This window comes from Mustela lutreola, chromosome 4 (assembly GCF_030435805.1).
Source record: "Mustela lutreola isolate mMusLut2 chromosome 4, mMusLut2.pri, whole genome shotgun sequence".
NCBI classification, from domain to species: domain Eukaryota; kingdom Metazoa; phylum Chordata; class Mammalia; order Carnivora; family Mustelidae; genus Mustela; species Mustela lutreola.
The window spans coordinates 41097683-41113917 of NC_081293.1; the positions used below are offsets into that span (position 1 = coordinate 41097683).

The 16235-nt window shown below is 43.7% G+C and overlaps 1 protein-coding gene across 3 annotated transcripts in view; it reads left to right on the forward strand.

The window, feature by feature from the left end:
- Positions 1–6426: 6426 nt before the first annotated feature.
- The window catches only part of FRMPD2 (FERM and PDZ domain containing 2), a 96614-nt gene continuing 86805 nt past the window's right edge, over positions 6427–16235 (forward strand). For all 3 annotated transcript variants that reach the window (XR_009352556.1, XM_059169669.1, XM_059169668.1), the window contains exon 1: positions 6427–6543. Coding sequence is in view for 2 of the 3 variants with exons in the window: in XM_059169669.1 (XP_059025652.1) it covers positions 6519–6543 (25 nt within the window). In the remaining variant the exon portion in view is untranslated. The remainder of the gene's footprint in view (positions 6544–16235) is intronic.

A 16235-nucleotide genomic window follows, 5' to 3' on the forward strand; every position in this document is an offset into this window, starting at 1 on the left:
GTGATGGGCACTCATGGGTTGATGTTGAATGAGGTGATGACATGATCTACCTTTGGTTTGAAAAGGACAAATGTGACTCTTCTTTTGAGAGAACGGCCAATTGTTAAAGCAGGACCAGCAAGGAAGCTACTTTGCTGTTTCAGTTTGGAGGGGATGGTGGTTCTGATGGAAGGTAGGGGCTGGTGATAATAAGGACCTGTTAGATCCAGCATGTGTTTTAAATAGCTTGCCAGGGGGCACCTGGATGCTCAGTGGGTTAAGCTTCTGCCTTTGGCTCAGGTCATGATCTCAGGGTCCTGGGATCGAGCCCCACATTGAGCTATCTGCTCAGCAGGGAGCCTGCTTCCCCCTCTCTCTCTGCCTGCCTCTCTGCCTACTTGTGATCTCTCTCCATGTCAAATAAGTAAAATAAATAAATAAATAAATAAATAAATAAATAAATAGCTTGAAAGGAGGTCAGACATGAGATGTGAAAGACCTAGGAGAATTGCAAGTGACTGTTAGTTTTTTCCTCCTGGGCCAGTGGATGGAGGGTGGTGGCATTTATTGAGCTAATTAGACTGAGGAAGGAGAAAGGGTTTATTTTGGGGGGGAAGGGGATTTGAGAAATCATCAATCCTCTTGCAGATAAACTGAAATTTGAGTTTCTTATTTGACCTCAAAAATGAAGATGAGTGGGTAGTGGTATAAAAGAAGTCAGTTTATTAGAGGAGTAAGGGCTTCTTATAAATATGAAGTTGGAATTCATCAGTGGGTAGGTGGCTGGTAAAGCCATGGGAGTTGAGATCTTATGTGGTGAGTGAGAGTAGAAAGAGAAGAGAAAACAACTGTGGAAAAATTGTCAGGCATTCCCGCATGTAGAGGTCAACAGAAGGAGGGAAGTAGACACGGGCATTGAAGACGTGGCTAGCAAGGTATGAAGCAAGTCAGAGGAATTCAATCCAGAATCCAGGGGAATAAAGCATTTCAAGGAAGGGAGACTAATCCAAGGTTGCTGCAGGTCAAGTAAAATGAGGACTGAGACCTGACCCTTGGACTCAGCAGCCTGAAAAATAGCCCCTTCCATGGCTTTTGTGGGGAGAACCTGATTTGAGAAGATTGAGGAGAGATGAGGTGAGCAAACAGACCAGCAGAGCAAGAGCCTGTAGACTCAATGCTGGGACCATGCAGGGGCTCCCTTCGGACAGATTCTCCCTCCTCAGGGCAGCTTGAGGTTATCTGCTGAGCATGGGAAGTGAGGAGAGGGTATGACTGTGGCCTGGGAAAGTTGAAGACAACCGGGCTAGGGAAATGTGGTGAGATTCTTGGGCAGTGTGGGTGACATGTGTGGTCATGGGTGTACAGTGAGACCAGTTAGCACAGGCTTGTGTTGTTCTTCAACCTGGCTGGGCTGCATGGACGTAAGGGTGCAATAGGGAGAAGCAGAGCTGGAGAGGGCTGTATGCAATAGCAGCAGACACAGCGTGCTTACCATGTCCCCCACTGGTCTAATTGCTCTGCACTCTTGACCTGTGTCCACCTCCTCCCCACCCTGACTTCACAGATGAGACAGCACAGACAAGAGTTAGTAACTAACTCAGGTAGCCTAGTCAGTAGGAGGCAGAGTCAGGATTTGAACCCAGGCGGTCTTAGTTCAACAATCCTGCTCTTAATCATTATGCCGTCTTATAGCTCATGCTCCCACTTACCTGCAGGTGAATGATTTTAGTGATAGGCTATGCAAATGTAACTGATGGGACAAAACCCAGTGGCTTAGACAACATATTTTTTCTTTCTTTACACTCCAGGGAAAATCTTCTAGGTGGGTGGAAGTTGGGGTCCCAGGCTGAAGGGGCCTCTGCCATCTATGATCCTTGACTTCCAAGGTCTTTGAGGTCATCTTCACTGCCATTCTAGTACCCTCTGTTGTGTGTTGGGGGGGTGTGTACATCCTGTCCACTCACTTACCATTGCCTGGGACTCTGTCACGTGGCTCTAGCTAGCCACAGAGGAGGCTGGGAAGTGTAGTCTGGATGTGTGCCCAAGAGGAAGAGGAGAACAAATTTTGGTGCCTGGCTAGCAGGAATTTCTGCCACATGAACCATGGACTTGAAACTCGATAATGAGGGAAGAGAGTACAGGGTGGAAGTGATGATCAGTGGTAAGGCCCACGGATGGCAGGTCTTTATGAGCACAAAAATTTGTCAAAGTGGACATAACTTAAGTAAATAAGCTGGAAAATAAGTGTCAGTGGGTTATCCGAGCCTAAGATATTGGAAATGTAAGTTTTGGAGGCAATGCAATTACTTGTGATGACAAAGGCTACATGTGAACACTGGAGCGGATGGCTGAGGTGAGGTGAGGAAGGTGAAGTGACATGGTTAAGGACTTGTTGAGGTCATAAAGAAGTTGGCAGGAGTGACCACGGAAAGCCCAGAATTGACATGTCAATGACTAGGAGCAGCCTCTCTCTACATGTTGCAGGGCCCAAAAAAGTGTTAAATGGAGGCCCACACACCTTAGGTCTAAATATTTAAAAGTTATAGGGCAAGCCACCAGACTTTAAGTAAAATATGTCTGTCCTCTTACCCTGACAAGTAAACTTTTATAATTCCCTGCAAGACTACATTCGAAATGAAAGTTCTAGGCCTCTGTGTTTTATGAGAACAGCTGCTTTGGACTTCTAGTCCCAGGCTCTGCCACACACTGTGAGGGGACACTGGGAGAGATCTGGCCAAGCCCTGAAAGCAGGCTCAGTGCTGGTTGGGCAGGACACCTTGAACAAAACCCAGGAGATGGACATAGGAATGGGGGCAGCCCTTGGCCCATGGACTTCTCACCCACTTGGAAGGGGTGCCTTCAGACAAGGGCAAAGCAAGTCTTCTTGCGTGGTCTCAGTGGTGGACTTCTTAGAAGTCAGTAGGTGATGGCAGAAGGGATAGTAGGGTGTGTGATCATGTGTCTCAGAGAAGAGGCAGGATGTCAGAGAAGTGATTAGAGGAGCAAGGAAGACACCTGGACCCTACAGAGGCAGCCAGCTGAGCCAAGGCTATGGGAGAGAGTAAGGTCAGGGCTTTGGGCATGGATGGAGCCGCATACCCACTACATTGCCACCACCTCCAGAAAGACACACAACTCTCTCATCACCACAAAGATTGCCCTGTGCTATCCACTTACAATCACCCCTCCCTCCACCATCTCTAACCTCTGGCTACCACCAGTCTGTTCTCCATCTCTGTAATTTTGTCATTGCAAAGATGTCATGTAAATAGAGTCATAGTGTATGTGACAAATTGAGATTGGCTTTTCCACTGAGCTTAATGCCCTTGAGATTCACCTAAGTGTTGAATGTACCAATGGTTCATTCATTTTATTGCTGAGTAGGATTCCGTCGTATGAAGATTCTCCAGTTTGTTTAACCATTCACCTACATTTTGAGTATTAACGGTTTTTGACTGTTGTAAATAAAGCTGATGAACAGTAATGTACACATTTTCGGGTGGACAGAAGCTTTCATTTCTTTAGGAAAAATGTCAGGTGTTCAATTATTGGCATGAACATGTTTAATTTTTTAAGACACTGCCAAACTATTTTCCAGGATAACTGTGGCATTTTTATATCTCATCAGCAATGTCTGAGAGGTCTTGGATTCTGTTTAGACTAATAAAATTTATTTTGAATGTAACTAATATGCAATACATGACAGTATAGATATTGGACATATCCCTGGTAGCAAGCCTAAAGTAAGGGGCATAACTGGGAATTGGTTTTAGTATTAAAAACTATATCCTACTTTAAAGAACTGTATTTAAATATGAATCAATATGATTCTTGAAAGTGTAGCAATTGGATTTTCTAAAAATATGCAAATTCAAAAATCTCAGTACTGAATTAGGGTTTTTCCTTGCTTTAATTTGAATGAATGAAATCTTAGTAGAGATAAGCACAGAAGGATATTGCTGCTGAGTGCTCATATTTTTAACAAAAAATGTGAAGGCAGTGGTGACTTTAAGCAGACCAGCATGTCCCTGGGTGTCAATGACTTAGATGTTGCTTCTGTTCTCATAGGAGTCAGGCCCATGCTTGGAAGAGTTCACTTTCTTCCTCTGGGACTCAGTTTCTTCAGTTGTACATGGTTGGCCTGAACAACTTACTAAATAAAACCTACCTGGGTACTTATTAAAATGCAGATCCCCTCCTCTCTCCCAGAAAGTCAGTTTCAACCGCCCTGAGGTGCCACTGGGAATTTACATTCCCCTAAGGTCCATTCTGAATCTGATAAACGGACAAATCTGGGAGAAACAGAGCAAGATGGTTGCAATTACTGTAAAATCCTTTACTAGCTAGTGTGGAAAGCAAGTAGCTTTAAGCAGGAAAAATAAACTCTGTAAGATATTGTATAACATTTATTGCTTTGAGAAAAAAAAACAACTATATAGCCCAAGGCTCCAGGGGGAAAGCCCAAAAATGGACAATAATTTTCCTGATTAAATAATAACTAATGACTAATTAGCAACATTTAAAACTCTCTTCACAAAATAATCATTAAGTTTCTAGTGATTCCTGCTAGATAAAGAATATATATGAATATCTCATACATATAATATAATGTAGATTATACATAAAGAATATATTATATATATTTATATATCTGTTCACACTAAGAGGAATTATACAAGGTAAATCCACACTTTTGGTTTTTTAAAAGATTTTCTGGGCAAGTGTTGAATGCCAACACACGCAGATCTGCTACCCTTCTTTACACAGCTACATCGTTGTTGTTCACTGTGTGAACAACAATTTACTTTTCTGTCCACCGCTGATGGACATTTTGGTGGCTTCTGGTTTTTCACCATAACAACAACAAAAAAATACTGCGATAAGTGTCCTTTTTTATATGTTTGAGTGACCATTTGTAAGAATGTTCATAGGGTCAGTTCCCCACAATTGGGCTTGTAAATCATCTGTAAATTTACAGTTTTTTTTTTTTTTTAAAATTTTTATTGACAGACAGAGCACAAGTAGGCAGAGAGGCAGGCAGAGAAAGAGGAGGAAGCAGGCTCCCCACTGAGCAGATAGCCCGATGCGGGGCTCGATCCCAGGACCCTGGGATCATGACCTGAGCCGAAGGCAGAAGCCTTAACCTACTGAGTCACCCAGGTGCCCCTGTACATTTACAGTTTTAATGAATATTACCAAAAGCCCCACCGGGAGCGTGTGCTAATCTATATTCTCACCACTGACACAGGACGGTTCATCCACCATGCCCTTAAGCACTGGACTTCGTCAAATGTCATTATTTTATTTTTTTGGTCAATATATGAAGTAAAATGCTTATTTTCTTTTGAAAGCCAGTTTTGAAATTCCTGTTGATTTGGGGAGCTCTAAAGACCTGTTCTTTCACCCCTACCTCTGCTCTTCTTCTCCTCTGCTGGTTCCTTTCTGCGTCCAAGTACCAAAGAATGTGAGAATTCCTTTTCCCCCTTCTCCAACCACATTTCTGTTTTATTTTAATTTTTTATTTTTTCTAAAGATTTTATTTTAATTAATTAATTAATTAATTTAACAGAGAGAGACTGTGAGAGAGGCAACAAAGGCAAGGAGAGTGGAAGAGGGAGAAGCAGGTTTCCTGCTAGGCCAGGAGCCCAGTGTAGGACTCAATCCCAGAACCCTGGGATCATGACCTGAACTGAAGGCAGACGTGTAATGACTGAGCCACCCAGGCGCCCCTACTTTCCTCCAACACAAAACAGAACATTTTATTGAGGTATGATTGATGTCCAAAGAGCTGTGTATATTTAATGTATTTATTTAAGGTGATGAGTCTGAAGGTTAAGTATCCACCTGTGAAAGCAACACTAGAATCTATGCCATAGACATATCCATCACCTCCAAAAGTTTCCTCTTGCCCTCTTTGTTTGTGGAGTTACTTATATTATTGTTATTATTAATTTTTTTTGTGTGTAGTAACCACACCCACATTCCTCTTGCGTTCCCCCTGGCAGCTCCAAGTCATCATTCCTCACCAGGATCTTGCACCTTACTCTACCCTGTAGGGTGCGGGTCCAAAGCCTGGGCCTAGTGAAGCGCAGGGAGGGCCATGGAATAAATGAGACTAAGGTTCTGTTCTTGGCGGCCCCCTGGTTCCTCGCAGGGCCCTTTCTTTTGATTGGATCAGGAAATAAAGCAACATCCATGCAAAACCCCTGCTGAGCCACAATCCTATTGTCTTCAGTGGCACCTAATCCATTTGAGATCTTACAAGCTCTCCCTCAGGTCACCCACCTTGGGGGTGGCTCTGTCTGTGAACAGGTCAGAGACTGCCTGGGGCTCAGGGCAAGAAAGCAAGTGGCAGGAAAGAGAAGGCCCTTTGCTGACTCCCTCCCTGGGCAGCCAAGTGCTTAGTAACAAACAGTAAACAGAGGCAGCAGCGCCAGTGGCCACGGCAGCTCAGCAGAGAGGAGCAAGAGATCCCTGCTCTGTGTTGGAAAATTGTCCCTGATGAAGGCTTAGAACTGATCGCGCACGGAAACTTTCAGATGCAGCCTCTGCCTCAGGACACAGGTACTTCTCCGTGTTCACTTTTCTTCTGTAAAGCTGGGCCAGGTGAAGGGCAAATCTTTTTACTAGCTTTGGGTGTTGGGAACAAAGAAAACACAACTGGACTAAGGCCTGTGTGAGTGACTCTGCCGTATTATTTGGAGTATTATATGGTCTAGGCTACTAGTGGGGCCTGATTCAAATGATGAATTTGCTTTAAAGCAGTAAAGAATGGGCTTGGCAGAGAAAACACGGGGTTCAGAGGCAGACTAACCCTTGTGTGAATCATTTCTTTGAGACTCAGCCTCTGTTAGCAAATTCAAATTCAAAGCAAATATTTTAATTTTCCAGAGACTCAGTTTCCTCATCTGTAAAATGGGGATAATGGTACCTACATTGTAGTGTTACTGGGGATACATGAGGTGACATATGTCAGGCATTTAGCACAATGCTTGAAGCAGAGAAGTAGCCCAATAAATGATATAACTATCACCATCTTCCAGAAATGGGTATTTTGGTTATGTTTAAAGAAGGTCAGAGCTTTAGTCTCAGGCTTTCTCTAATCGACTCTCAGAAAACAATGGGAAAAAGTGTGAATGGTTCATCTAACTTCTGTTTTTTTCCTTTTCTTTTTTTTTTTTAAGATTTTATTTTATTTTTTATTCGACAGAGAGAGAGACAGTAAGACAGGGAACACACGCTGGGAAAGTGGGAGAGGGAGACGCAGGTTCCCCACTGAGCAGGGACCCCGACTTGGGGCTCGATCCCAGGACCACAGGATCATGACCTGGGCCAAAGGCAGACACCTAATGACTAAATCACCCAGGCACCCTGTGACTTTTGTTTTTTAAGTAACAACTGAATTCAGAGATGAGGTGTGAGTATTTCTCCTGGCTACATGCTGTTGTTTGCTGTAGGTTAGAGTTGAAGTTGACGAATTAATCAGTTCAGCAAGGTATATCCTGCTGCCCAGCCAAGTGCTAAGTGCTGGGGACACCTGTCTCTGCTCGAGGGATCTTCCATGTGAGTGTGGGAGCCCATGAGGTGAGCCTGTATGACAAGGGTTGGCAGTAGCAAGGGTCGGAGTGGTACAGGGTCCTGGAAGAGATGGTGTGTGAGCGCACTTTGAAAGCCATGTGGGAGCTTGCAGGAGGTGAGAGGAGAGGAGTTGGGGCAAGCTGTTCCAGGCAGAGGAAAGCATGCGCAAGAGCCCAGTGGTATGAATAAGTAGAGCGTATTCTGGGAACAACAGGCAGCGTGGCGTAACTGTAGTGAAGTGTGAATATGGGCATCTGAGTAGAAAGGAGGCTGCAGAGGTGAACAGAGCAGAGGAAGGAAAGCTTTCCATGTTTTGCATTCCATTCAGAAATTTCTGGAAAGCCATCGATCATTGTAATGAGGGGATGTCATGATTGCATTTAAGTATTAGAAAGACTATTCTGGCAGTAATACATGTGGGGTTGGAAGGGATGAAGCCTTGGGATAATGACAGCCAGATTAACCTAAGGAAACAGCAGTGGGGATGTATAGACTCTCCAAGCAGAGGCTGCCAACACTGCAAAAAGGAAGATAAAAAAACATGCATACATCTACACATGTATAAGTTTATTGTAAATTGTATTTATTTATTAAAAGATTTTATTTATTTATTTGACAGAGAGAGATCACAAGTAGGCAGAGAGGCAGGCAGAGAGAAAGGAGGAAGCAGGCTCCCTGCTGAGCAGAGCGCCCGATGCAGGGCTGGATCCCAGGACCCTGAGATCATGACCTGAGCCGAAGGCAGAGGCTTAACTTACTGAGCCACCCAGGTGCCCCTATAAATTGTATTTATATGAAGGATGTGCATGTTGCATAATTGATAAGTTGCAAAATATATGATTCTTTATTCCAAATTTCATATAGCCAGTCTGTTCACACAGACTGCATACATTGATTTTGTTGAACTCTGACATCAAGCCTATGGTTGCGACTGACCAATGAGTATAGCCGCAACATGAATGTTGGCTGCTATTCTGTTTACACTGACGAGTAAGAAGAAAGCTAAGCAATGAAGGTGAATGTTTTAACTCCACTCATTTGTCAATGACATGAGTGACTGCTGAATTGGATAATAGTTTTTGAATTCTGGAAGAACATTTCCTCAGTTTTTGTGCTATTCATAATACAACAGATCTAGACATGAAACACTTTTAGGTTTAATCTGAATTAACATTTTCTCCATCATTTTCTTAAGTCTAGATAATAAACAAAACCATAAACCAAGCCCTGATGTGTCGTTTCTGCCAATTTCTGAGGTGTAAATACTTTCTCTGTGGTCAATTCCAAGTTCCCAAGATGCAACACTAAACACAAAGTTTGAAAAGATATATACTACCACATCATTATATAGTATTTCTGCCACAGAAATGCAGTTGATTTAAAGGAACTGAAGAGCATAGACACTACTGAAATATAGTCAGATAATTAGGAAAATCAGGGGTTTTGAGTATATTATGAATGTAATTTATTTAATTAGAAGTTTATATGACTTTTTTAAAAATTTACAATGGCTATGTTTAACAACCATCTTGCAAAACTCCTGGAGATTTAATTATGGGCTCTCATTAGTGAGTAGGAACCTTCTTCAGCACAGCATGGGATCCTAGAGAATTTTAAAGAGGTGGAATCCATAGGGATGGGAATATGATTATCAAGGATGGGAGAAGTAAGGACCAAGAAATGAATTAAAAAGAATATGCTTTTCTCTATGGACCAACATACCACTCACCAAAATAAGAAATACAGGACTGGATCCAGAGGTACAAAAGCAATGTTAGAGTTTTTGAAAAGACCAACATAGAAAGATAACCTTGGATTTAAATACAGAGTGGAGAAGGTTGAGAGCTATTTGCAGTCTCTTTTTCTTTTTTCAAGATTTTATTCACTTATTTGAGAGAGAGAGGAAGAGAGCACAAGTTGGGGGTGGGGAGGGGCAGAGAGAGAGGGAGAAGCAGACCCTGAGATCATGACCTGAGCCAAAGGCAGATCCTCGACTGACTGAGCCACATAGGTGCCCCGCTATTTGCAGTCTTGCAGAGAAGTCACTGGATTTTTTCAGATACCTACAGAATCTGTGCTCATTCCCCTACCGGTGAGCCCCGATGGAAAAGGAGTGGGTCCTATACTTTGAATTCCTAGCATCTAAATCCTCAGGTCTGACATATCAGTGCTTGATGGAATTCATTTTGGCTGAGTTTGTATGCATTAATCCTTTTATTTTGAAGGCAATGTTTACTTTGCTTTTCTAGAAAGTGAGTGTAATACTACTCTCTTCAAACTGTGTTTTAAGCCTTCGGGAATATCTGGAAAGTGATGCAAATCTTCTTGGGTGCTGCCCCTTGCCCATGCTGCCTCTGTATCAGTCATGCTCCATGGATTTGAGGTTATAGAGGAAGGACAGGCCATACTCAGAGGGTCTGGCTGGACCAAGGGAGTGCTCTTGGTGGGGCACACAGGAGCACATATGAGAACAGTCCTGATGACCATCTCTCCCCCCTCAGTAGTCATCTTCTTTCACGTATTGTCCCCTTTTACAGGCACTCACGGTTTCCGTGTTTAGGCCACCCAAGCCCACCTGATACTATGTAGCTGGCCCAGGTTCATGGCCTCACTTCATAAGTCCTCCACCAAATTCCCCCCCATCAATCTAAAAGAGTCATTACCCAAGTACCCAGAGCATTGACAAGCCCTAACACAGTAATTCTACCTCCAAATTCTAGCTGGCTGCGGCCATTGCCCACCTGTACCTTGTTCTTCCAAATAAGCAATGGGACCTCAGGTAGTCCTCTCTGTAACTTATAATGGGCTGATGAACCATCTGGTGATCCTGCCAAAATATAGATTCTGACCCAGAGGACCCAGGAAAGGCCCAAGTCTGCCTTTCCTAACAAGTTCCCAGGTGATGGCCTTACGGCTGGTCTGAGTCACACTGTGACTGGGGTCAGTGCCACCTGCAGCACCAGGGATGAAGCCATTTCTGCTTTCAAAATGTCCAGTTCTGTGGGCTTGTCCCCACCCTATCCCCTGTCCTCTCTTCGTATTCAGCATTAATCCTATGAAAAGTTTATAGTTTATTGAGAAGCTACTGTGTGTCAGATACAATAACTCAGGTTATAGATGAGTGAAGGGGAAAAAAAAATAAGTTACCCAAGGCAGACAGAGGTCAGGCCAACTCTGATCTTGCAAACTGCCCTTGCAGTCACTGTGCTTCGCTATTTCCATTTTCCTCTCAGTGTTTACTGGCCCTGAGTTCAATGCTTGGGACTGTCTGACTAACTCTCCTTCCCCAGTCTTGGTCTTCATCTCATTCTTGGTCCCTGGCAGCTCTATTTCTAATTACCTTTCCCCCCCCCCCTTGCCTTGGTTCTACTGCTCTACCTCCTTTTCCCTGTAACTTCTTGATGTAAAACAGTCATGATAGCCCAATATCATTGGAAATAGAGTAGGGAGTGAAGGAAGGGAGGGAGGAGAGCTACAGAATGGTGGAAAAGGACCAGTTTGGGGGGGGCTGATATGAGTCAAGTGGTAGATTTTGAGACTAAGCTGTCAGAACTTACTTCTCCACAGATGCCTGGGTGGCTCCATCAGTTAACTGTCTACTTTCTGCTCAGGTCATGATCTTGGGGTCCTGGGATCAAGACCCTGAGTCAGGCTCTGTGCTCATGGGGGAGTCTGCTTCTCCCTCTCCCTCTGCCCTGCCGCCTGCTTGTGCACTTGTACTCTCTCTCTTTCACATACATTTTTTTTTTTTTAATTAAGAATGTACTTCTCCATAGGTTAAAGAAGTGTGGCAAAGTGTCTGCCGAGACAGGAAACGTGTTAGACACGCAGAGAAAGTGATAAAAGTACCCCATTTATTTCTTGTATCGGCGTCTTTTCTATATGATGCTGGTTCTCAGAATAAGGCCACTCCCTGCTTATTCATTGACTTTCTCAGTCATTCAGCCTACAGGGAAGAAAGGACTCCAGGCAGGAGTGTCCCCACCTGGCACTGGGCACTGGGACGGACAGGAGTTGAGAGAGCTGTGATTCTTCTGGAGCTGGAGAAGCTATGGAGGCAGGGGGAAGGGGCTGGAGCTCAGTCTGGAGGGGTGGACTGGAGATCCCATAAGCCTTGTTCAGGAGGCAGGAAACAGAAATGATTCTACGGGAAATAGCCAGTGAAGGTTTTAATGTGGAGTAGTAACATGGGCAAATGTGTTTCAGGAAGAGAGCTCTGTAGAATGGAGACTGGGTTGAGGCAGTGGTAAGACTCTTGCCATGAAGGTGTTTTATAGATGGGATTAACATCTATAATCAGTCGACATTAAATTAAGGGCCATATCCTTGATAATGTGGGTGGCCCTCCGCCAAATAGTTGAAGGACCTTAAAAACTGAAGCTCCCCCAGTGGAGAATAAATTCTGCCTCAAGACTACAGCATCAACTCCTTCCCAAGTTTCTAACCTGCTAGTCTGTCCTATGGATTTCAGCCTTGTCGGCCCCACTGTCATGTAAGCCAATTTAAAGAAATGAATACATAAATAAATATATTCAAATATATATATATATATATATATATATATATATATATATATATATATATAAAACGGGTTCTTTGCAGAACTGCATAGTTACATTATGAATTATTGGTACATTAATAAAATATGTAAAGTGGTTCTTTTTATATATAAATCTCAGATGAATGGTTTTTTTTTCTCTAGAGAGAGGGCATGCTCACAAGTGTGCGAGGAGGAGAGAGGGAGAATCTTAAGCAGACTCTGTGCTCAGTGAGGAGCCTGACGTGGGGCTTGAGCTCATGACCTTCAGATCATGACCTGAGCAGAAATCAAGAGTCAGACGCTTAACCGGCTGAGCCACTCAGGCGTCCGCAGATGAATGGATCTTAGTACTTTAATGCTGGGGGCCCCTGGGTGGCGCCGTTAAGCATCTGCCTTCAGCTCAGATCATAATCCTAGGATCCCAGAATTGAGCCCCACATCAGGCTCCCTGCTCTGTGGGGAGTCGATTTTCCCTCTCCCTCTGCTGCTACCCCTGCTTGTGCTCTCTCTCTCTCTCTATCTATATGTGTGTGTGTGTGTGTGTGTGTGTGTGTGTGCGTGTGTCAAATAAGTAAATAAATCTTTTAAAAAATAGTTTTAAGCTGAATTTAAAGGCTCAAGAAAAGACAGTAGCTATTAAAATTCACAAATTTATTTTATTTTTTTATTGTTATTTTTCTGTCCTGCTTAGGGTCCAAAACACCCACCCTGAAATACCAGACCATTCTCATGAACCTAGCAAGATTGATTCTCATCTAGAATACAGAACTTTAATAAATTGAATAACGATTTAAACATATGTAGCTTTAATTAGTCTTGTTAGCTTACAACCCCATTGTCCCCAACTTTAGAAATTTAAATCGCACTTACTAGCCAGAGTTTTGGGATCTTAAATCAGTTAATGTCTCAGTTTCTTTATTTGGATATGAAGATCATATTGCCTTGCCTTTGAAGGAATCCTTTGAAGGATTTTTGTGGGAATCACAAAATTTTTGTGGGAATCACAAAACTGTCTGGAAATTTCATAAGCTGCGAAGAGCCATTCTCCTTAGAAAGCATTACCTTTAAGTAAAATTGGTGAGGACTCAATTAGTCCACTCTGAGTACAGATTATATTAAAACTGGCCCTGAGAGGGAAAAAAAAAAAAAAAAACTGGCCCTGAGACCTTATAAAGGATGGCACAGGGCTTCCCAAGGGGCAGGCTGGACCAGAGAACACAGGTGGAACAGGAACTGCATTGATCACATTGAGTTATGTGTTTGACATTTTACTTAAATTCTTTGGATTATGTCAAGAAGAAAAGTCTGTCCAGAAACATGGGCCTTCCCATTTCTCAAACTAATTGCTCCTTTCACAATGAAAGACCAAGCTTTGGGCTCACTGGAGGGCAATATTATTTGGCAAGAATTCAATGATTTAAAAAAAACAGTTATAATTACCTTCTATTTATGTCTAATTATACTAATATTCCATTTCTTATAACAACATGCAGTTTCCCCTTAAAATGAATGTACTTTAAAAAACTTGCCTTATAAGCACAGGTAATATAGCAAATATTGGGAAAATGTTACATAAAAGACGGATAATGGGAGAAACACTACTCTATACTCTGAATATTTTCTTGTACTTCAGGATTCATTCTCTTATCTAGAAATGCAAGGTTCCCTCTCGGAAGACTGAAGGAAAGTTAAGATATCTTCTAGTTGCCATTTTTTCATTAGTTTTTCTGTTTCTCACAACCACCTTGAAAGGTAAGAAGTATCATCTCCATTTTATAGTGGAGGAAAGAGATTTTGAGAGGTTACTTGTTCAAGGTCATACCACATTGGTGCGACAGTATTTATATTGGAGACTAGGGCAGGGTCTGTGTGAAGTGTACAGTACTGGCACAATTTCATCCATTACCCACTTGAGATCAAGTTTCGAGGAGAACCCTGTAGAAGATTTCTGGAAGTTAAGAGCCCTGGCACCTTTAGTCCTTTAAACAGAGACCAGATGAGGCAGAAGCTGTCTTTTCCTCTTGGGGGGAGGATGCCATTTGCTTTCTGGAAAGTTTTGCTTAGATTTTGGTCTGAGTGCTGGCAGATGATTTTTAATGAGTGTTCAAAGGGAGAGGGAATGAAAGGAGACACAAGGACCAAAAGGAGGAGGGAAAAAAGGATCATTCTGAGAGCTTTGATTCCCCGGGAGCTCCACATCCTTTCCTGGTTCCTCTCTGGGGTGTCTATTTTGGGGACATTGAGATATTTTAGGCATTTTGCTAAGGCTTAAAATGGGATGTTTATAGCACCTCAATCCTGGCAGACAGATGGAAACAATTAGCACCATATCTTGAGAATCTCATACTTGGAAACTTCTCAGCAGCTCTGATGCTTAAAATCCCTCTCTGGGTGGTTGGAGCAGAGATGGAAAGAGAAGGGAAATAAGATATATTCATTACCTTTTACATACTGAACCTATTAATATAATCTCTTAACATTTACATGAGGTAGCTGCTATGATTAACCCCATTTTCCAGATGACAAGACTGAGGCTCAGAAAGGTTAAGTATATATATGCTCTGTGCCCAAGCTCGCACAGCCAAGCAATTAGGAAGCTGGAGATGGAACCAATTCTTCCCTCTCAGCCCTAGTCAATAGTCAGTGGCATGATTGTCTCAGAAAGTCTTCTGCTGGGCCTTGCTCTTCTGCAAGCTAGTGGGCAGGCCAAGTTTCCTATTGCTCCTAGACAATCGTGCCAACTCCTTTCTTATCCTGAGAAGTGAGGCAGAGGGGCACCTGGCCAGCTGTGTGACTCCCCCACACACCTCTGGGTCTCCTTGATCACCTTCCTCACCATGCTCCTGCCCAGCCTGCTTCTCTGTTCTTAAAATCTATCGAACCCCGACATGTTGTGCCCTTTGTTCTCTCTGTCTGGAAAGTTTTTCCTGCAGCCAGCACCTTCTCAGCCATCAGGCCTCAGCTCGCAGGGCATGTTCAAGTGTGTCCTAGTCCCCTTGTCTCCTTGTTCTTCATAGGCTGTCTCTCTTTGAACGTATTTTGTTTATCTGTTTCCGCTTTCAGTATCTGTCCCCATCTGCCCATCCCCACCAGAACGTAAGAACTGTGAGGGTAGGATGGCATATTTTTACCTTTCTGTTTGTAGCTTAAAGTATACTAGCTCCATGGTAAGTACTTGTTAAATAAACAGATGGCAGAGGCAAAGAGGTCAAGTGCATGGACAGAGCTTCCAGGCTGAGCCAGAGTAGACAGGAGGGGCTGCTGGAAGCCAGAAGCCTCTGCAGGAGAGTCCCCGAAGCCAGGATGCACCCTAGTGTGGGAACTTATGGAAGGGAGACCAAGGAGATCCCTGAATGGCAACAAGGCTTCAGATGGAGGAGACCTTGGGGTTAGCAGATGACTGCAGAAGCCTTCAGAGAATCAAGTCAATACGGAGGTCTTGGCCCACGGAGGGGAGCCTGGGAAGGGAAAGCGACACGAGGGTTGACAACAGAGCTGCCTCCCAAAAGCACGCCCATGGGCTGGACGCTTTCCCTGAGCTTCCTCACTGGCAGGAAGACAGGGCTTATCTAGGGGGTGGGATCTCTCCATCCTTTAGATAGTTAATGGTCCCCTTTTAGTTCACGGTATAGCAGACTGTGTAGAAACACTTGGAGGCAAGCCCAGAGGCACCCCAGCATGTTGGAACAAGGCTGATGGCGGCTGCCTCAGAGGCCGGGACTGGTGGGCACCAAACAATGGAAACAGTGCCTGGCGTACAGTTCAACCCCACCAACTGTATCCTTGTGTTGTCAGTACCAGCTGGCTCTGAAACGGAACTGGCAATCAGACAGAGATTACAACGTTCATATAAATTTGGGTGGCTCCTTGAGGGCTGGCAGACTGGAATGGAGTCAAAGTGTCCCTAAACAGGTTGCTCCCTATCAGAGTTGGGGAGTGCAGTCAGGGCTGCCATAGAAATCCAGAGCTACCAATGGTTCCCAACTGTTGGCCCTCCCTCTAGGCATCCCTTTACTCCAGTGGGCAGAATGTAAAGGTCACCTGTGACACGGGTTGGATAGAGCTTGTACAGAGAAGTGGAATGCAGACATTTTTTTCTGCAGTGGGATCATGTGTATGCACTGGAACAAAAGGAACA